The 19,038-nt window shown below is 44.7% G+C and overlaps 1 protein-coding gene across 2 annotated transcripts; it reads right to left on the bottom strand.

Moving 5' to 3' along the window:
• Window positions 1-118: 118 nt before the first annotated feature.
• On the bottom strand, window positions 119-17,458 carry nfatc2ip (nuclear factor of activated T cells 2 interacting protein). 2 transcript variants are annotated; one of them, XM_061700122.1, is made up of 12 exons: window positions 17,402-17,458; window positions 14,089-14,182; window positions 10,518-10,605; window positions 10,268-10,429; window positions 7,571-7,675; window positions 5,537-5,597; window positions 5,372-5,468; window positions 5,178-5,264; window positions 3,453-3,651; window positions 1,948-2,092; window positions 451-545; window positions 119-391 (listed from the first exon to the last, which is right to left on the bottom strand). In XM_061700122.1, exons 1-12 carry the CDS (start codon window positions 17,436-17,438, stop codon window positions 230-232), a joined length of 1,332 nt encoding a protein of 443 aa, XP_061556106.1. In that variant the 5' UTR covers window positions 17,439-17,458; the 3' UTR covers window positions 119-229. The 2 variants fall into 2 exon arrangements, with proteins under 2 accessions (XP_061556106.1, XP_061556107.1); XM_061700123.1 differs by having other exon boundaries at window positions 229-391; window positions 447-545.
• Between the last annotated feature and the right edge of the window lie 1,580 nt (window positions 17,459-19,038).

Genomic DNA, 19,038 nt, shown 5'->3' with positions numbered 1-19,038 from the left:
ACAGTTTATCAAGACAACTGGGAAGGCTTTGAAATTGTGAACAAATTAAATGCATAATTTTAGTTTGACTTGAATTGAAAATTCAATGAAGCGGAATCAAGTGACAGGAAGTCAACGGTTACGCAAACAGTCTTTAATGTCTTTACAAATTCAAATGAACAGCTTCTAAAAATAGATTGATTTCATTTGTAAACTGACGCCACTTTTATTCTGACGTTGCAGGTGGGCCTCACGTCCACACCTCAATGATGTCGCCGTCCTCCATGTCCAACTGAGCGGGCGTCTGTCTGCCCGTCACCTTGCAGCCGTCAAAGTGAAACTTGACTTTGCGCTTGGTGGCGGCGGGCAGCGCCGCCACGTACTGTGAGAAGATGGCGCCCAGCTCCGCTCCCTGCGACACACATTAGCGATTAGCCCGGTGACGCCGGAAGCGGCTACGTACTTACCTACTTTGTGGACGGAGAAGTCCCGCGCGGATCCTCGATCTTTGCCCTGCAGACGTACCGTGATGACGGCGCCTTCCTCCGTCGCCATGACGACGCACTCTAGAAACGCGCAACGGCAACATGTCATCGTCATAGCAACACCTCCACGTAGGGCTGGTTGAGATGGCCTTAACATCAACACTTAGTGAAACCTCTTAGCCAATGTGGCGAAACAGTATAAAAATGTCTAGCCACACACGTGTGGAGTTAGCCACAACATCATGTGTGTTTATGTGGCTAAACCTTTAGCCACACTTAGCCAGTCCTCATCAGTGGGAAGTCAATAAGGTTTGAACAATGTGGGAGTCATTCAAACTAGAGTCATCAATCAGGACTCTGGTTGAACCATTTGACAAAATACTTCCATTGTGATTCAGTGATTTTTCTTACAAATATTGCGATTGCAATTTAGCATGTGATTTTTTTTTAGGGGAAAGTTTATTTTCTTTCGTATTGTTCACTAAACGCAAGAAATAAATCATTCTGTAGTATGAGCAACATTACATTGAATACCCCTCGCCATACTTTTTCCATTTCGTCCATCTTGCAGGAAATCAACACCCGCGAGTCGAACGTCCTTTACGATTGCGACGAAGAAAAGTAAGGTTTTTTTTTACCCTTGCAAAACACCTCATCAAGAAAACGTATTCCCTCGTAATGGTATGTTTTTTGTTTTTTTTTTAACGCGCAGGTTATGTTCGACTCCCATTCCAGTACGCAGTGCAGACACAAAAAGGCCACCGAAAGCTTTTTTTCCTCCACGTCCCACGACAGCAATTTCAACAATGTATTTTTTAGTAATAGTTATGTTTCGAAACTGCACAGGTTGTGCTTGACTGGTTTCAAGGAGAATGACAACCACACAAGATCCCATTCACTGCCAACAGAAGAATCAAATCTAGATGTGGATAAAACTTTATGCGCAAGGTAATAAGAACCTGGACGATTGAGCAAACGGTAGAGGAGGAGAAATCGGAGGAAAAGGGTAAAAGTGTGCGAGGCCCATTTGTTTATGCATTTTGGGCCAATGTAAAATACTTTTCAATTCTTTTCCTGTCAAAAGCTTTTTTTTTCCTGATGAAAGAAGAGAGTCTGATGTTTCTTTTGGTGATTTTGGGGTTTACATCGTCATAGTACACAATATTCTGTGGGGCTTGAAAAATGAGTGAAATTGCTCAAAAATGCCCGGCAGTCTCGGGGTTCCCTGCTCAGGAAACGGTTGGCAGTGAAGGAGTTAAAGTCACACGCATTCCGTCACATATACTACAGTACTCGAAAACGAGAGTGAACACAAAGAAGACCTGCACCTCACATGCGCATTTTATTGGTATTACGCATGCGCTTTTAAATATATGCCATTAATAAAAAATATGGTTGATACTTTGCAGCGTATCGCAGGTTTAGGGACTGGAACGTAACGCCCGCGATCAAGGAGAATTAGCCAGGTGCCACGTGAACTCACCCAAGATGTCGGCGATGTCGAGGCCCAGCTCGCCCACGCTGGCGTCGGCGGGAAGCTCCGCCTCCTCCCTCAGCAGTCGCAGACGGAAGCTGGACAAGCCCAGGATGGCCGCCATCTGGCTCACCATCTGGCCCACCGACGTGGTCTGGGGAGGCCACGGCGACATTTAGAGGCACGGCGGGGCTCTCTGTTCCAGTCGGACGCAAGTCGACGTTTACTTCGGGGCGAGGGCCGCCGAGATGAGTCGATTATGTCGACGATCTACATCGTCGCGGTTTATTTTTTTGGAAGCTTTGACTTTCTCTCAAGAGTGCCCGAATCCTCCCGCTGTTCGCCTGTTTCCTGCCTTCGAGCCGTGACGCACACGCGCAGTAGTCGACGTCCGGGTTAGCCTCGTGACGTACCCGGAAGAACTACGACCCCGCAAGTTAGAGCATTTCACCCAAAACGCTCAAGAACGCACGACGTGACGGTGATACACGAGCATCTAAAAACGAAGCACGTTGTGGCTGATTCCATTTCTGACAAAGAGGCTCACTCTTTCGGAAGCTATATGATTAGATAGCGGCTAAAATTAGCGTCAACGGCCGAGAGCTACTTGCTCAAGGCTGTAAGCGTTAACATTAGCTTAAGACTAACGATGACAATTTATTTAGCCGTAGCAAATAGGTTGTGTGTTTGATGTAACAATGTCACCACAGCTATGAATAGACAAGAGATACACAAAAGCAGGCCGGCCAAATGATTTGCCTATGTGGCGGCCATGTTGGTGGGGGCAACATTGTCATTGCTGGCAATGAATCCACATTGAAGATAAATCAGACCTTGCTCATCTCTCTAGCGATTTTCTTGAGGTTTACTTTTTGTCAATGGAACATTTGAAAACCCAGCCCAAAAATGTTTTACCCATGAAAAGTTCTCGAGTATGCATAGTTCTTTTGTTCCATTTTAAATGGCGCTAAACATTGACAGTTAAAAATGGTAGAGGCCAGAGTATCACCCTCATTTGAATTTGCAATATCACATATATACCCATGTCAGGAATGCTGGCACAAGCTGCAAAATTTATTAAACATTGAATCTCTAAATTGCCCGTAGGTGTGAATATGAGTGCGAATGGTTGTTTGTTGATATGTGCCCTGCGATGGGCTGGCAACCAGTTGAGGGTGTACCCCGCCTCCTGCCTGAAGATAGCTGGGATTGGCTCCAGCACGCCCGCGACCCGGGTGAGGACAAGCGGAACAGAAAATGGATGGATGGATCTTTTGCACATACCTTAAACCCTTCAAGCTCGACGGTTGTATAAGAGCAGCTGCTTGCTAGTGCCATGAGGTGCAATTTATATATCATCCCATTAGCCGACTTATCGCAAAAATAATCGGTGACTAGTCGAGCATCAAAATAATCATTTGTGGCGGCCCAACTCGGGACTCAAACTTTGGAAAAACTCCACTTGGACCTTTTATGACTTAAAGCTGCACGAGCGTGTGCACGCGCGTACGTACCAACGTGACGGGCAGCTTGTAAACGTCGGTGCGACATCGCACCTTCAGCACCCGCGAGTCACATGACCGCCGCCCGTCCAGCACGATGACGTCGTCGTCGTGTTCGTCCAGCTGCGGAAGGTCTCGCCGGCGCCTCCTTGTGGACGCGGCCTCAGGGGAGAAGATGGCGCTCACGGCACGTAGCCTCCTGTCCACCTCCCTGACTTGCGCGCGCGCGCACACACGCACACACACATACACAAGTACACAAGTGTGATTTACAAACAAGATCTGTTCCGTGAGCAAGCTCTACACTCAATTTACTCGTATATTAAATCAACTTTCCACACATTTGTTGTTGTTTTGAATACAGAAAAAAAGCCCCGTATTGTATAAAAACCTAAAACACGTTAAAAGAGAATGTCAAGACATTTTATAGTGTCATTACTGTATGTAAAGTTCATTTGTTTGTTGGACGTGTACCGGCGGCACGGTGGACGTCAGCCTCACAGTTCTGAGGACCGGGGTTCAATTCCCGGCCCCGCCTGTGTAGAGTTTACATGTTGTCCCCGTGCCTGCGTGGCTTTTCTCGGGGTACTCCGGTTTCCTCCCACATCCCAAAAACATGCATGCTAGGTTAATTGAAGACTCTAAATTGCCCGTAGGTGTGAATGTGAATGTGAATGTGAATGGTTGTTTGTTTGTATGTGCCCTGCAATTGGCTGGCAACCAGTACCCTGCCTCCTGCCCCATGACACCTGGGATGGGCTCCAGCACGCCCGCGGCCCGCGTGAGGAGGAGCGGCTCAGAAAATGGATGGATGGATGTGGACCTTAAACGGCCGTGGCCACGAGGGGCTGGGAGTCCGGTGGGCCGATTAATCAGCGTGTGAGCGTTTGCCGTGAGTTGTGGCCTACGGCAGCTCTTTGAGAGTGTGTTCATTTTGTGTCGCGTTCAATAGACGGCGACTGCTCGTATCTGAAGCTCGCTCAGGACTAATTTTGGATTGCAACAAAAATATTATAATATATAAGACAAAGAGAAGACATTCAAACAAACATAAAAAAGTCAAAAAAATTAAAAATAAAATCGGCAAAAAAAATAATAATAATTTTTTTCCCCCAGTTTTTCTTTCCATTGTAAAGTGATACAATTCGAAAAGACGACATTATTTTATTCATTAAATATTTTTTCAATGAATCAGACAAATAATGATCAGAATTTTATTCTGCCAAATATCAGACCCAGTCTCCAATTCATGCATGTTTTTGGGATGTGGGAGGAAAGCGGAGTGCCAGGAGAAAAGCCACGCAGGCACGGGGAGAACATGCAAACGCCACACAGGCGGGGCCGGGGATTGAACCCGGGTCCTCAGAACTGCGAGGCTGACGCTCTAACCAGTCGGCCACCATTTATAGGTTACGCAAAAGCATTTATATTATTAATATTCCGTCATTTATCCACGTCGGAAACTTTTCATCCAAGGTGTGCGTGGCCATTGCGTCCATTTCTTTGAAATTGATGCGAGTTAGTTGGGAAGAAAACTGTTTGGTATCATGAGGAAAAAAAATGCAATCCCAGACGGGAACCAAATCAAAACTTGTTTTGAATAATGTCATTGTCAGCTGCTTTCTCGATAAGCCAAGAAGAAGAAATATCTATTTCAATTGGATTTTTGGGTAAGAATTCTGCCAATTGAGTCTAATGCCATATCTTGAAGTCGTACGTGAAAAGAAGGTCGCTCACTTGATCTTCATCTTGGAACGTCGGGACTGTTTCCGGAAGGGAATCTCGGCTGGGGGAGGGGGCGGAGAGCGCGAGGGACTCTCCTTTCTGACACACACACACACACACACACACACACACACACACACACACGCGCGCGCACCCTTAATTCTTCGGGTGTGCGTACACGTGAGACTTCGCGGCGTGGCACATACACTTCCGGTTCGTCATCAGAGTCGCTGATGGTGATTGCGAGCGCTCGCCCTTCTCGACGCGCCATCTGCGACCACAGATTTGCCACATCGCCGTCGTCTGCGGGAGGAAAGCAAAGGTTGCGTTCAAATGCGTCGGTACGTTCTGTCTCAATGACGACCTCTGACCTGTTCGTTCCTTTTCCATCATGGTAGGAAGCTCCGCCTTGAGACGCAGGCTGCTGTTCACCTGAAAGACGGTCGCACATTGAGCAGGATCGCCCTCACGGTGCCCACGACAAACGCTTTACAGCACAGCGGGCCGCCACGTTCTCGCCGTTCGGCAGCCGTGACTTTGCCTCGTCGCAGATCTTTTTCAAAATGTGTTTTCATTTTTCTTTTATTTTTGGTTTGTCTCTTTTTGGGTGGAACCAACCCCGAATATCCCCACACACACAAAAAAAAAGTACGTTTTTTCCCCCCAATGCAGTTCTAATGCGCGTCCATTAGTGCTGTCGTGATATTGCAAGAAGCTCGATGCGACCGATATTTTATTAAAGCTCAGTATGGAAAAAGGGGATCATGGATTTTATTTTCTATACCTTTTGCTACACTGCGAGACTTGCGCCAATACGGAGGAGAAGACGCTTGCGACTAGCGAGGCATAAAGAGTCCCGAAAAACTGCACGTCTATCATTTGGAAACAGTAGTCTGCAAAACGTGTACAAAAGAAGCTAAGACGGAGACGGGCACATCCGTGTAAAATCATCTCAAGGTGAAGCACGTTATCGAGTGCGACGCACGTATCAGGTTAAAGAGTCTCGACTATGTGCCGCTCCTGTAACGGAAACAAAACAACGCCGCTGAGCAATCGTGGTGGCAGTTGAAGCGCTTGTGTTTTTGTGTTTGCGCCACGATTGGGGTGGGAAGGTAAAAAGGTAGTCGTTTTGCCTTTCACGGACGCGGCAGGGAAGTGTTCACGGGGTTTGTTTACGGGAGCAATAGCAGCTGCTAGCTAGCATCGTTGCACGAGCGATCGCCGATGACACAAATGTCGCTGTCTGAGCTAACTGTTCCGGACTGTTGCGGTGGCACAGCGTGGCATTCTCAAAAATCAGTCTTGTATTTATTTTTGGAATCTGTCTTATTTACAGATCGCCACCCGATTGTACTCGTTCCACATGACATCACGACGTTTCTTCGTCGAGTCTTCTTCCTCTTGATTTGCGGCAGACCGGGCATGTTTAAGTGCATTGCTGCCACCTAATGGGAGGAACACCTACAACAGAGCCAAACCCGAGATATACATTCAAATCGCAAATACTGAATCAGCTATCATTTATTAACCATTACAATTGTAGTCACGGTTACGTTGCACAAGTGAACACTATGCTGAATTATTTGTATTCTATTACATCATATAACTGCAATAACAAAATCTGGAAATTCAGACAAATTGTTCTGGAAGTCAAGTTCTATTGGTCGGCAGCTCTGCAGTCATAGCCATAAATGATTAATTTTACTCATAATTGGCATCATAATTTGTTTCAGTTTTCAGCCTCGAGTTTCTAATTTCCAGTTTTTTGGGGTTTTGGTCAAGAATTTTCATTTCGGTGCATCACTAATATAAAAAAAAAAAAAAACCCTTCTGCTTTATAATGCAAATCAATTTGGCCTGGTCCTTGTTTTATACATTTCTAAAGTTGAATACAATAAATGAGGTTATATCGCCCAGCACTCGTGTTCATTGTACATGGATTTTCGCTATTCTCGACCCAGCCCCTTTCCACTATAAAGCGATAAACAGTGATAAAATTCAGAATTATCGTCAAAACATTCAACTCAGCTCAACTCAGTCAGTCAGTTTCTGCTAAGGGATACGTACAACACACCTGCAAAAGGTGAAAATCGGAAATATCGCGACACCAGATACATTTTTTAAATACAGTTTTACCCCTTCCACATGCTTTAAACACATTTCAATGTAATAAAATACACTTCAATGTCATTAAAGGACACTAGAAACTTTTTTCAAGTATTCCTTAGTTCTCCAAATACGAGTCAACGCGTGCTTGCTTCAAACTGTTGAGTTCAAGTTTACTGTAAAACTGACACAAAACCAAAGACAAAAAAAACCTTGTATATTGGATAAACCCCAAAATTGTCAACAAAACCTTATCATTTTGTCAAATCCAATTTTGCCCATTTCGTCGGCTCACTCACCTTGTTGGAGTAGACGGGAACGGGGACGATGGCCGACGGGTCGAGGATGCGTCGGCGTTTGGGCGCCGGCTCGACCGCCTCCTCCGCCGCGTCGCCGTCGGGGAGCTGGCCAACAGAGACACGCCGCGGGTCGTGACACGTGACAGAAAGTCAATGCTACTTCCTCAACTGCGAGCATGCGCTAATGTCATCGCCTTGATGTCGTTCTTTTTCGCGAGCGTTGAAAGCGAAATATTCCTGACCTGTTTCGTAGAAAGTTGCAACTCAAGCAGTTCAATAGAATTCAGTTCAATTTTGAACCAACGTCGCTAGTCTGCATGCGCTGCCAACAGCAGGACGACTAAGGACCACAAAGTTATTTCATCAATGGGACAAAGGTAAACCAAATTGATTCCTACAGCGCGTTTCATACACGAGATGCTTTGCATGATTAAAAGCATTTGAAAACAAAAAAACTTCAACAAAATAAATACAAATAAATACAGAATATTAAAACACAGCTTCATGAAATTACTTTAAAAAAATATATATATATATATATTTTTTTTTTTAAAAACACATTTAAGAAATGGAAATGCTCTAAAATGCTCCATCATAAGCATGAGAAAAAGCCTGGACTTCAAAACATTGACACTTGACTTCTGTTGGCAACGTCTTCCATTTGTGTGCAGCACCATAGCCAAATGCTGCTTCACCGGGTTTGCTTTGGACTCTGTGCTCCACTATCTGATCGGAGTCTGCTGATCTCAGAGCCCGACTGGGTTTTTATCCCATTAGCATTTGTTGAATGTTTTAGTGTTTTATAGACGAGTAGCAGAATTTGAAAGTCTATTCTAAAGCTGACTGGGAGCAATTGTAGAGACTTGAAAAGTGGAGTAATGTGTTCTGATCTCTTAGTTCTAATTCTGAATAAGCTGCAGTTTTTCACACATTAAAATATTTGGATGCGTGTGAATATTGTTGGGAGAGGCACAACGATTAATCAATTAATGGGCAACTAATCGATTATCAAATGAATTGATACAGGCTTTGGATCATCGATTAATCATAAGAGCCATTGTTTAACTTTAAATTGTCCAAATCTTTGTCATTTCAGCCTCTCAACCGCAAATATTCTCACGTTTCTGCAGTCCTCCATGAAAGCAGACTAATTATCTTTTTATCAATCAAAATAAGACATTTGCAAACATCTTTTGACAGGTGTTACCGACCAAACCAGGGACTGAGTCATAATTTCTGTTTGAGCATTTTCTTCACTGTCAATTTGAAATGTCCTGTTTTTGAATAAAAGGGGTGGAAATTTCAGAACCTTTTTCTAATGTGATTTTTCAAAAAGTCATCATCAGATTAATCGATAATTAAAATAATAGTTAGTTGCAGCCCGAAAACGGACCAGCCCTTCTAGCGGCCGTGAAGGCCTGCGTGCGCCAAGCAGACCAGGAGAAGCTCACCCATGCTTTTATCTCAAGCAGGCTTGACTATTGTAATGGTCTTCTGACTGGACTCCCCCAAAGAGCATGAAACAGGTGCACCTCATTCAGAATGCTGCAGCTCGGGTTCTGACCAGAACAAAGAGGTTAGCGCATATTACTTCAATTCTAAAGTCTTTACACTGGCTCCCAGTCTGGTTTAGAATATATTTTAAAGTTCTGCTGCTGGTCTATAAATCACTAAATGTTTAGGTCCTGAAGACATGAAAGAAATGCTCATGAAATATAAAATCAGTAGGGCTCTAAGATCGACAGACTAATAGCGGAGCGCAGAGTCCAAAGCAAACATGGTGAAGCAGCATTTCGCTTTTTACGCTGCACACAACTGGAAGAAGTTGCCAACAGGAATGAAGTCAGACCCAAGTGGGAATGTTTTGAGGTCCAGGTTAAAAACGATTCTGTTTTTCTCATGCTTTTCAGAGCATAACCCTTTTTCTTTGTTTTTAAATGCTTTTAATCGTGTAAATCACTCTGAGTTACCTTGTGTGCGCAATGCGCTATATCGATAAATTTGCTTTGCTTTGGAAAAGCATTTCAAATGAAGAATGCAAAAGGCTGGTGAAGTCAATGGGTCGCGGGCTTGATGCAGTTATTGCAAGTAAGGGTGATGCCACCGTATGGTCAATGTTATTTAAGTTCATTTGATTATGTCCGTTCCAATACTTTTGCGGCCTTGAAAAGTGGGTGGCTTCCAACAAAAGCTGCTCTGTCCCGAGTTGTTTAACATATCGAGATGTCGATACCATGAAATAAAAGCTGGAATTGTGAACTTTTGTCTCATGTTCATCTTTTGCTCTGAAACCCAAATGTCTTCGGTAGACAACAAAAACAAAGGAATTGACCTTGCCGTTCCAATACCTTTGGAGGGGACTGTGTTTTCATATCACTAAATATCTTCATTCGCACTTCCACTTCCCAGGGGAAGTAAGTAACTTGACACATTGCTATCGGTTTAGATGAAGAGCATTTTGAACCTGCTTGCTGGAATACCCCCCCTGGGCTAAACGTACGAACGCATCGTAAATAGCCAACGAAAGTGCGCTGAATCCAAATCAAGTCATGAATAAAAATTGATTTCCGGCCATAAACGTTGTGAATCCGAAGCGCTTGTCCGCATGTAGCCATTTTGTCTCCATGTTTTATTCCGATCCCAGAATTTCCTGAGCATATCAACTGCGTACGGAATACGGTGAGATGCATAGCGTACCGTGAGGCGGATTGTTGGAGCCTCCTGGAAAGAAGCGACCGGGACGGGCGGACGAACGGACGGCCTGGCACTCATGGCCTGGTGCATGGCGTCATAATATACCCAAGTGATGGCGGCGGCCCGCTTGTCGGCCCCGGAGACGCTTCGGGAGGTTCGGAATTCCTTCGAGATGACGCACGCAAATATTCAAATGTGCAAATCATAATAACTATCTTCAAAACCATTTTGGGGGTATAGCTGGACATCATACCTCGTATTTTTGTACAAGATTTTTCCATTTCTTTGAGGCTTGTTGCACCGTGATTTTCCCTTCGAGTCCCATTTCTCTCACAACTTTCCTGGGGAGAAAAAAAAAAAAAAAAAGTCCCACATTAAAACAACACAGCACGCCGAGATGTAATAAAAATAGCGTACAGCGGAACCTCAATATAACAGACTAATACATAGGGACGGGGTGGTCAGTTACAGCCGATTGTCCGTTACATTCGTTACAAATCTATTGTAAACTGTGTATAAAAAAGCTTGAAAATGTTGAAAAGTTTCTTATTTTATCCAAACAGCATGCTGGTGTGCTCGGTCACGGGGACATTGTTGACGTACAGTACTCGTCGGAGGCGAGTCACTTTCATGACATTAGTGTGCTTCCTAGTTCCAAATCTGTTGCCAAAGGCGAACAGCTTGACAAAGAAACTGTTACTGTACCAAAAATAGCACATCCCAAACTCCAGAGACGTGTGTATCGTATTCCTCTTGAAGTTAACACCGCAGCCATGTGCGCGCTCTCTACGCAAAGCTCTCTGCTAGATATACTACGATAACAGATAGAACTCGTGCCATCATGGCCTCCACGTTAATGTATGGCCTGGAAATTCAACACGGCCGCCACGTAGGCACGGGAGGCACGTCTTTTGGAATCGGAGCTAGTCATATTGTATATCTGTGACCTGGAAATACATCAGTCCAATTCTCTGCGTGCATTGCGCCACAGCGCCCGAAAACAACAGTGGCCAACTCTGGAACTAAGAGACGTTGTCAACGGCAGTTGAAGTGAAAAATGGAAACTATTTTTGAACACACCGTTTAGTACAGATGGTCCGTTCAATCTGATAGCCGTTATATCGGCGTCCATTTTATCGAGGTTCCACCGTATGTATGTTAATGTACAGCGGGTACGGAAAGTATTCAGACCCCCTTCAATTTTTCACGCTTTGTTATATTGTGGCCATTTGCTAAAATCATTTAAGTTCATTTTTTTCCACTCATTAATGTATACACGGCACCCCATATTGACAGAAAACAAATTTAATTATAACATTTTTTGCAGATTTATTAAAAAAGAAAAACTGAAATATCACACAGCCATAAGTATTCCGCCGACCCTTTGCTGTGACACTCGTACATTTAACTCGGGTGCTGTCCATTTCTTCTGCTCATCCTTGAGATGGTTCTCCACCTTCATTGGAGTTCAGCTGTGTGTGATTATACCGATTGGACTCGATTAGGAAGGCCACACCCCTGTCTATAGAAGACCTTACAGCTCTGACAAATGAGAATCAGGAGGTCAAAGGAATTGCCTGAAGAGCTCAGAGATAGAATTGTGGCAAGGCACAGATCTGGCCAAGGTTACCAAAAAATGTCTGCTGCACTGAAGGTTCCTAAGAGCACAGTGGCCTCCATAATCCTTAAATGGAAGCCGTTTGGGACGACCACAACCCTTCCTAGAGCTGGCCAAACCCAAAGATCACTGTGGCTGAGCTCCAGAGATGCAGTCGGGAGATGGGAGAAAGTTCGAGAAAGCAGCCCTCCGCCAGTCGGTGCTTCGTGGCAGAGCGGCCCGACGGAAGCCTCTCCTCAGTGCAAGACGCACGAAAGCCCGCGTGGAGTTTGCTAAAATACACCTGAAGGACTCCAAGACGGTGAGAAATAAGATTCTCTGGTCTGATGAGACCAAGATGGAACTTTTCGGCCTTAATTCTAAGCGGTATGTGTGGAGAACACCAGGCACGGCTCATCGCCTGTCCAATACGGTCCCAACAGTGACGCACGGTGGCGGCGGCATCATGTTTTTCAGCTGCAGGGACAGGGGGACCGGTTGCAGTCGAAGGAAAGACGAATGCGGCCAAGTACGGGGATATCCCGGACGAAAACCTTCTCCGGAGTGCTCGGGACCTCAGACTGGGCCGAAGGTTCATCTTCCAACAAACGAATGAAGCCAGTTGTTCTGGCTTCAGAACAACTCCGTGACTGTTCTTGAATGGCCCAGCCAGAGCCCTGACTTAAACCCAATCGAGCATCTCCGGAGAGACCTGAAAATGGCGGTCCACCAACGCTCACCATCCGACCTGACAGAACTGGTGAGGATCCGCCAGGAGGAATGGCAGAGGATCCCCAAATCCAGGTGGGAAAAACTTGCATCATCCCCAAAAGACTCACGGCTGTATTAGCGCAAAAGGGGGCTTCTGCTAAACACCGAGCAAAGGCTCTGAATACTTATGGCCGTGTGATATTTCAGTTTTTCTTTTTGAATAAATCTCAACAATTCCATTTTTTCTGTCAACGTGGGGTGCTGTGTGTACATTAATGAGGGGGAAAAATGAACTTAAATGATTTTAGCGAATGGCTGCAATATAACAAAGAGTGAAAAATTGAAGGGGGTCTGAATACTTCCCGTACCCACTGTATATATATTTCCATCCCTTTATTCAAAGACAGGACATTATTTCAAATTGACAGTGCAGAAAGTGCACACGAAGATGTTGAGGTTGTTTCTAGGAGTCGGCAGGTTGGATAGGATTAGAAATGAGCTTACCAGAGGGACGGCCGAGGATAGACGTTTTGGAGACAAAGAGAGAGAGAGCAGAAGAGAGAGCGGGAGTATATTGGTCGAAGGGTGATGAGGACGGAGCTGCCAGGCGAGAGAGCGAGAGGAAGACCGAAGAGAAGGTGGACGGATGTGGAGAGGGAAGACGTGAGGGCACTTGGTGTTCCCGAGGAGGAGGGGAGGATGCGGGAGAGAGGCCGACGCGATGTGGCCACAAGCCCAAAGGAAAACAACAAGGCGAGTGCAGAAAGTGCCCAAACGACTCCGTTCCTGGTTTGGTCCGTAAGATCCGTCGGAAAATTGGAAAACAAAGGTGACGATTCTTTTCCAAAGTAAAAGCAGATGTTTACAAATGTCTTTATTTAAAAAAAAAAAAGATAACACGAGTCAACAACACATGTATTGTCTACGATGTTTCTGCTCATTTTGGCGTGCTGAATCCAAACCTCACATTTTGGTTTTGCTCAACTTTTTCAACTACGGCCACACGCGTTTGTTTCCACGTAGAGAGGTATTTTTACTTCCAAGCGTTCAATAAACGGAAGTTCCTTCCCTGAATTTTGAACAATGAGGACGTAACATTCAATTTACAGGTACTTATTTGGATCATTGTCTACTATTACATTTACAGGAAGCAAAATTTGTAACAGTTCATTAATAAACCGTGAATAACATGAGAAACCGATGCCATTCTCGAATTCCGCTGTGCAAAATTGTCCTCAACCGGTTGGAAAAAAAACAACATAATGAGCTTCCAAAATTTTGGGGGGTAACCCAGTGTAATCAATCTGCTTTTACGGAGGACAACAGAAATCGAAGAATATTTACCATTGAGAGGTTGAAATTCCAAGAATTTGGACAATTTTAAATTCAACAAGGTCTCTAAATGATTCATCAATGACCAAAATAGTTGTCGATGAATTTGATAATCGATTAGTTGCCCATTCATTGTTGCACCTCGAAGGTAATGTATGATATGTGTAAAGTACGTGATACTCACTCCCACATTTTATTGCCATGAAACCTCGGTTGCATGAAGTCTTGCTCATGGTCTGTCGTCAGCTTGATCAGTTTTTTGGTGTCCTCTGGAGTCCCTGTGGAGGAAAATGCATCCGGTAGCGGTCAGTTATTGCGTTGTGTGTTTACACCGATGTCAGACTTGGCTGACAAATTCCTCCCTACAATGTCCTTCATTACACGAGCGGTACGACAGCCATATTACGTGATGTCACACTATTCACGAGCGAGCGAGTGATTGATTCTCTCCGGCTAAGCGAGTCCTACCGAAGCCTCGTCGCACGAACGGACGAAGCCGAGACGTCTTCTAAGACGAGCAAGACAGTCCAGTTGCGATCGAGTCAACGCCCGTGAGAATGAAATGACCTGTTCGCAGGCATATTCACAAGCGGCATCGTTTTGGACAAAACCAACATAGACAGCTACCCTACGTTCAGAGTCTACGTTAGACGCTACGTCACCTAACGTAGCTTCCGTCTAATCATTAACAAAATACAGCGCGTACATTTGCGGTTTGGTCCGTCGGCAGTTATTTTGTCACCGCGTCGGAAACGGATCGTGTAGCTACGGGAGCGTTCGCCGTGTCGCCACCAGATGGACACGCGGCGTGCCGGTTGGCAAAAAGGCATCCAGATACAAACCCTTGTTTTGGTTCATGTTGCGTTACGGGCCGTATGTGCAGATTTGATACGAAGGATTCAAAGAGCTTTTGCGCCATCCAAAAGAAGCCTGAAGCTGGTCGAAAGCTTTTCGTGCAGACATTACGTGACACCAGTGGAACCTAAACTGACCGACCACGTTTGCTTTCGGCACTTTCTAAAACGGTAAGACACTAAACTTTAGAATAACTTCTTTGCAATCTAATGTTACGATGTTAGATCATATTTTGTTCATATTTAATGATATTTGGCACAAACGCAATGACAAAAGATAAATGCTACATTCAGTTAATAACTTGCATCTATAAGTAGGGTTGGGCAGCGAGAATCAAGAACCGATTAGAAGCGGGACTAAAGTTCCGGTTCTCGGGAATCGTTCACATTTAAATATTTCGGTTCCCGGTTTCGATGCCTACAGTCCGCCGACCCCGAAGAAGAAAGTGGCGAAAACTTGACGCTGACGTTTTGTCCACCGGGGGTTCCGCTACTTTAAATGCAATCATGAGTGTACGATGAGGGTCACGTGGACAACAATAATGTATCAAACAGCAGCACAGAGCAGCGGCTCTCAAAGTGTGCCAATGTGGCGGAGTTCCCTCTGGTCAGACCTGAAAGATTACCAATTAAAGGTTCAAACTGCATGTTACAGCGGTTTTCATCTACTTTATTATTTAGTACTTTTGTTCATGACAATTCAGTTGGATTTAACTTTCACGTATAGTACATTTGTATTGAATAATTTAGGAATGTTTTTCAAACCTTTCTTGACGTCCAATTTTTATTTAACTCTGTGCAATACATTTGATTTGAATCGGTAAGTACAGTTTTGTATTTTCTATATTTAAGCACAGCACTGTGCATAATATTGAATAAAGTTTTGAGGAATAAAACCTTTGGGTGACGACCCTACTGTATTTGAACGTCGCTCATCATGGCGGTACTTTTGAGGCGGTATCGGGGTAAAACGTTGAAAAAGCACTGGCCTACGGGCTTTTGAATCGCAAGAGGTCATAGCCCGTTCTTTGACCGAACATCGCCGTTGCACACTGCATTTGGCTCATCTTCATTTGCGGGTAAAACGTCGAAGCGACGTGATTGGGCCGCCCAAGTGTTATTTGCAGTTCAACAAGCCAATGCTGCTGTCATTGGCGGGCAGAGATTTACCCAGAAGCCAAGTTTTTAAAATGCTGTTTGATGAAAGTTAAACAACTAATTCCATAAATAGTAACAATGTGAACGTTAATAGCGCTTATGTCAGTTTTTGTGTTTTTTTTGTATTTAATCTGGCACCTGAGTCAGAGGCGTATCAGGTCAGCTAACGTGACAATAGAACAACATACAGCTAAATATGAGCACCAATGATGAAATACATTAGATGTAGCGAGAATAACAATTAAGGAGAGTGTATCAGACCTGTTTTCTCCGGGCACTCCGCTTTCCTCCCACATCCCAAAAACATGCATGCTAGGTGAATTGACAACTCTAAATTGCTCGTAGGTGTCAATGTGAGTGCGAACGGTTGTTTGTTTGCATGTGCCCTGCGATTGGCCGGCAACCGGTTCAGGGCGTACCCCGCCTCCTGCCCGATGACAGCTGGGATGGGCTCCGGCACGCTCGCGACCCGTGTGAGGAGAAGCGGCTCAGAAAATGGAGGGATGGATATATCAGACCTTCCTCGATTGAAGCTAGCCCGCGGAGCCTCCTCGACGCTCGATCCTCGCTCCTGGAAATGGCGTTTTGAGGAGCGAGTATCGTTGCGTTTGAGGGACTTGAGATGCACCTCGTGATGTTCAAATGAACCCGAAGTGTCAGACTTCCTGATTCACAGCACTGCGTTGACATTGTGCTTCGGCGCTTGGATCGTCCCCCGAATATCACGTGACCCTTGAGGTTTGAAGCTTCATACGTCATCGCGTGTATCGGCAGCTGTCATTTGATTTGACAGCTCGTTTGGCGCTAACTTGTGTATTTAGGAACCAGCGAGCTGTTCAAAAGCTTGGTGGTTCCTAAATAAGCTATTGAACAATTGTTATTTTTGAATAAAAACTTGTAAATACATCTCCGTGCCCTTTTGTTTCTGTTCACAAGTCATCCCTTTATATAATAAAGATGCAAGAGTGACCAACATATTTACACAATTAACACAAAGGGACTTATCTAAATAATACATCGACCAATATCGTATTTGATCTTTTATTGCTGAAAGATAACGAGTCTTGTTTCACACAGTTTAATGACGTGGGTTGCTGTGACTTCTTTCGTCCACCAGATGTCACTAACGTTCTCAATGAAGCACCAAAGCTCCGAATCTGCTCCGGCACAAATGGAAGGAAAGCCTCAAAGCTTCACGAGGCTTTAGCCACACATCACGAGTTGCACCCGACCTTTCTCTGCTAATTTTAGATGGACGCGGTTGGCTCTTCCAATCAAATGTATGCGCATGCGCATAATTACGACACGATGACGTTACGAGAACGCTCCCATTGTTTGTTGCAGCTCGTTCGCTGTAAAATATAACCACCACTTGAAAGGATGGCAAATATTTACGTGATGTAGGAAACAGTCTAATGTATAATAAAAACCACTCATTAGTGAAGTCATTTCAATGACAATCAATAATTCTAAATTATTACTTACAAAACTGTCGAACTGTCTTCCGTCCTCGCTCCGCCATCTTTATCAGCAGGCGCAATGTGTCATGGGAAAATTCCTAGGCCCGCCCTTTCCTACAAAGTCTTACAAAAGGTCCCCTGAGGCTACACTGCCACCTAGAGGTGACCTTTTTGATCGCCAGGTTAGGCCAACAATGTACGCGTGCAGATTGGAGTCAAACGCTGATAAAAACACTGAGCGACTCCATATTCTTATTTGTTCAGCTACCGTGGCTGGCTAACATTAGCTAAAACACTTATACGTGACTTGATATTATTATTTATTCAGCTATCGTAGAAGAAGAAGAATCACCTTTATTGTCATGAACATGCATGCATGCACATGAAATTTGTTCATTCTCATACTCATCAGAATCAGAATCATCTTTATTTGGCAAGTATGTCCGAAAAACACACAAGGAATTTGTCTCAGGTAGTCGGAGCCGCTCGAGTACGACAACAGACGGTCAGTTGACAGAGAACGCTTCGGAGACATGAAGACAGTGACCACAAACACTTGTTGGGGGAAGCACACTGGAGCAGGGGGCAACTTCAGTTCAGCATATCGGTGTCTTGCTCAGGGGCACCGCGGTCGTGAGTCCGCTCGGGGTCTTGAACCCGAGTCCCCAGAGTGGCAGGTGAAGATCTTAACCATTGGTCCACAGCTCACCATGTCGCAAGCTAACCTGACTTAATAATCAAATAATAATAAACCGCGACGTACCCGTGCCTATTTGAAAACAATCTCGGGAGGTCTGATGTTGACTCCACACTGCGCGCGCACCCGTCTCGGTTACGCAATCGGGAGCCGATTGTTGACGTCGCAATGCCTACCTGGCTGCGGACAGCCAGAAGGAAGAAAACGCCAAAAAAAAGGGACATATAAATAAATACACATACAACAAACTGTACAATGTCATATCGTTACATATTTATGTAATGAATACAAGGTTCATATCAGGCTAAAAACAGGTGCAATAATTATGTACAGAATACTTCTCTTAACTTTTAAAAGGCAGATGTTGGGATGAATGAGGAGAGTTTTATTATTTGTTGTCAAGGGTTAGTCGTTCGGGTCAATTCAATCACTTTATTCGTCCCCAACGTGGCAAATCAAAGCCACAGGGTAGCAGTAAAAAAAAGAAGTAAATGAAACAGTGAACACACAACTACACACATACGGTGCATGATTCATTGCTGCAACCCACTTAAAGCGCTTGGTTGTCGCAGCACTCGGAGTGGGAGGGGTCAGAGTTCAGGAGCTACATAGCGACAGGGACCGAGGTGGACTTCCAGCAGCCGACGGGCAGGAAAGAGAAAAGAGGATTTAACAATTCTTAGGAAAGTAAGTATTGTGAGCATATCATCACTTTGAGACATGTTTCCTCGCTCCCAGCTGGATATCGATCGACGCAAACTAGAACTAGTAGACATTCCGACAGCTTCTTCCCTCTTGCGATCAACTTCTTAAACACCTAACCTATAATTCCATGACAACAAGCTGGCAATTTTTTGACTTGAGTTCGTTGTCACATTTCTGTGGGGCCAATGATGTATGACTCGTGCACTCACTGTAGTTGTCTCGCCATGCTGCACTATTTGCATATACTGGCCACTCGTGCC

The sequence above is a fragment of the Phycodurus eques genome, chromosome 16 (genome assembly GCF_024500275.1).
Source record: "Phycodurus eques isolate BA_2022a chromosome 16, UOR_Pequ_1.1, whole genome shotgun sequence".
In the NCBI taxonomy this organism is placed as follows: Eukaryota; Metazoa; Chordata; class Actinopteri; order Syngnathiformes; family Syngnathidae; genus Phycodurus; species Phycodurus eques.
This window is presented reverse-complemented; position numbering and strand designations above follow the sequence as displayed.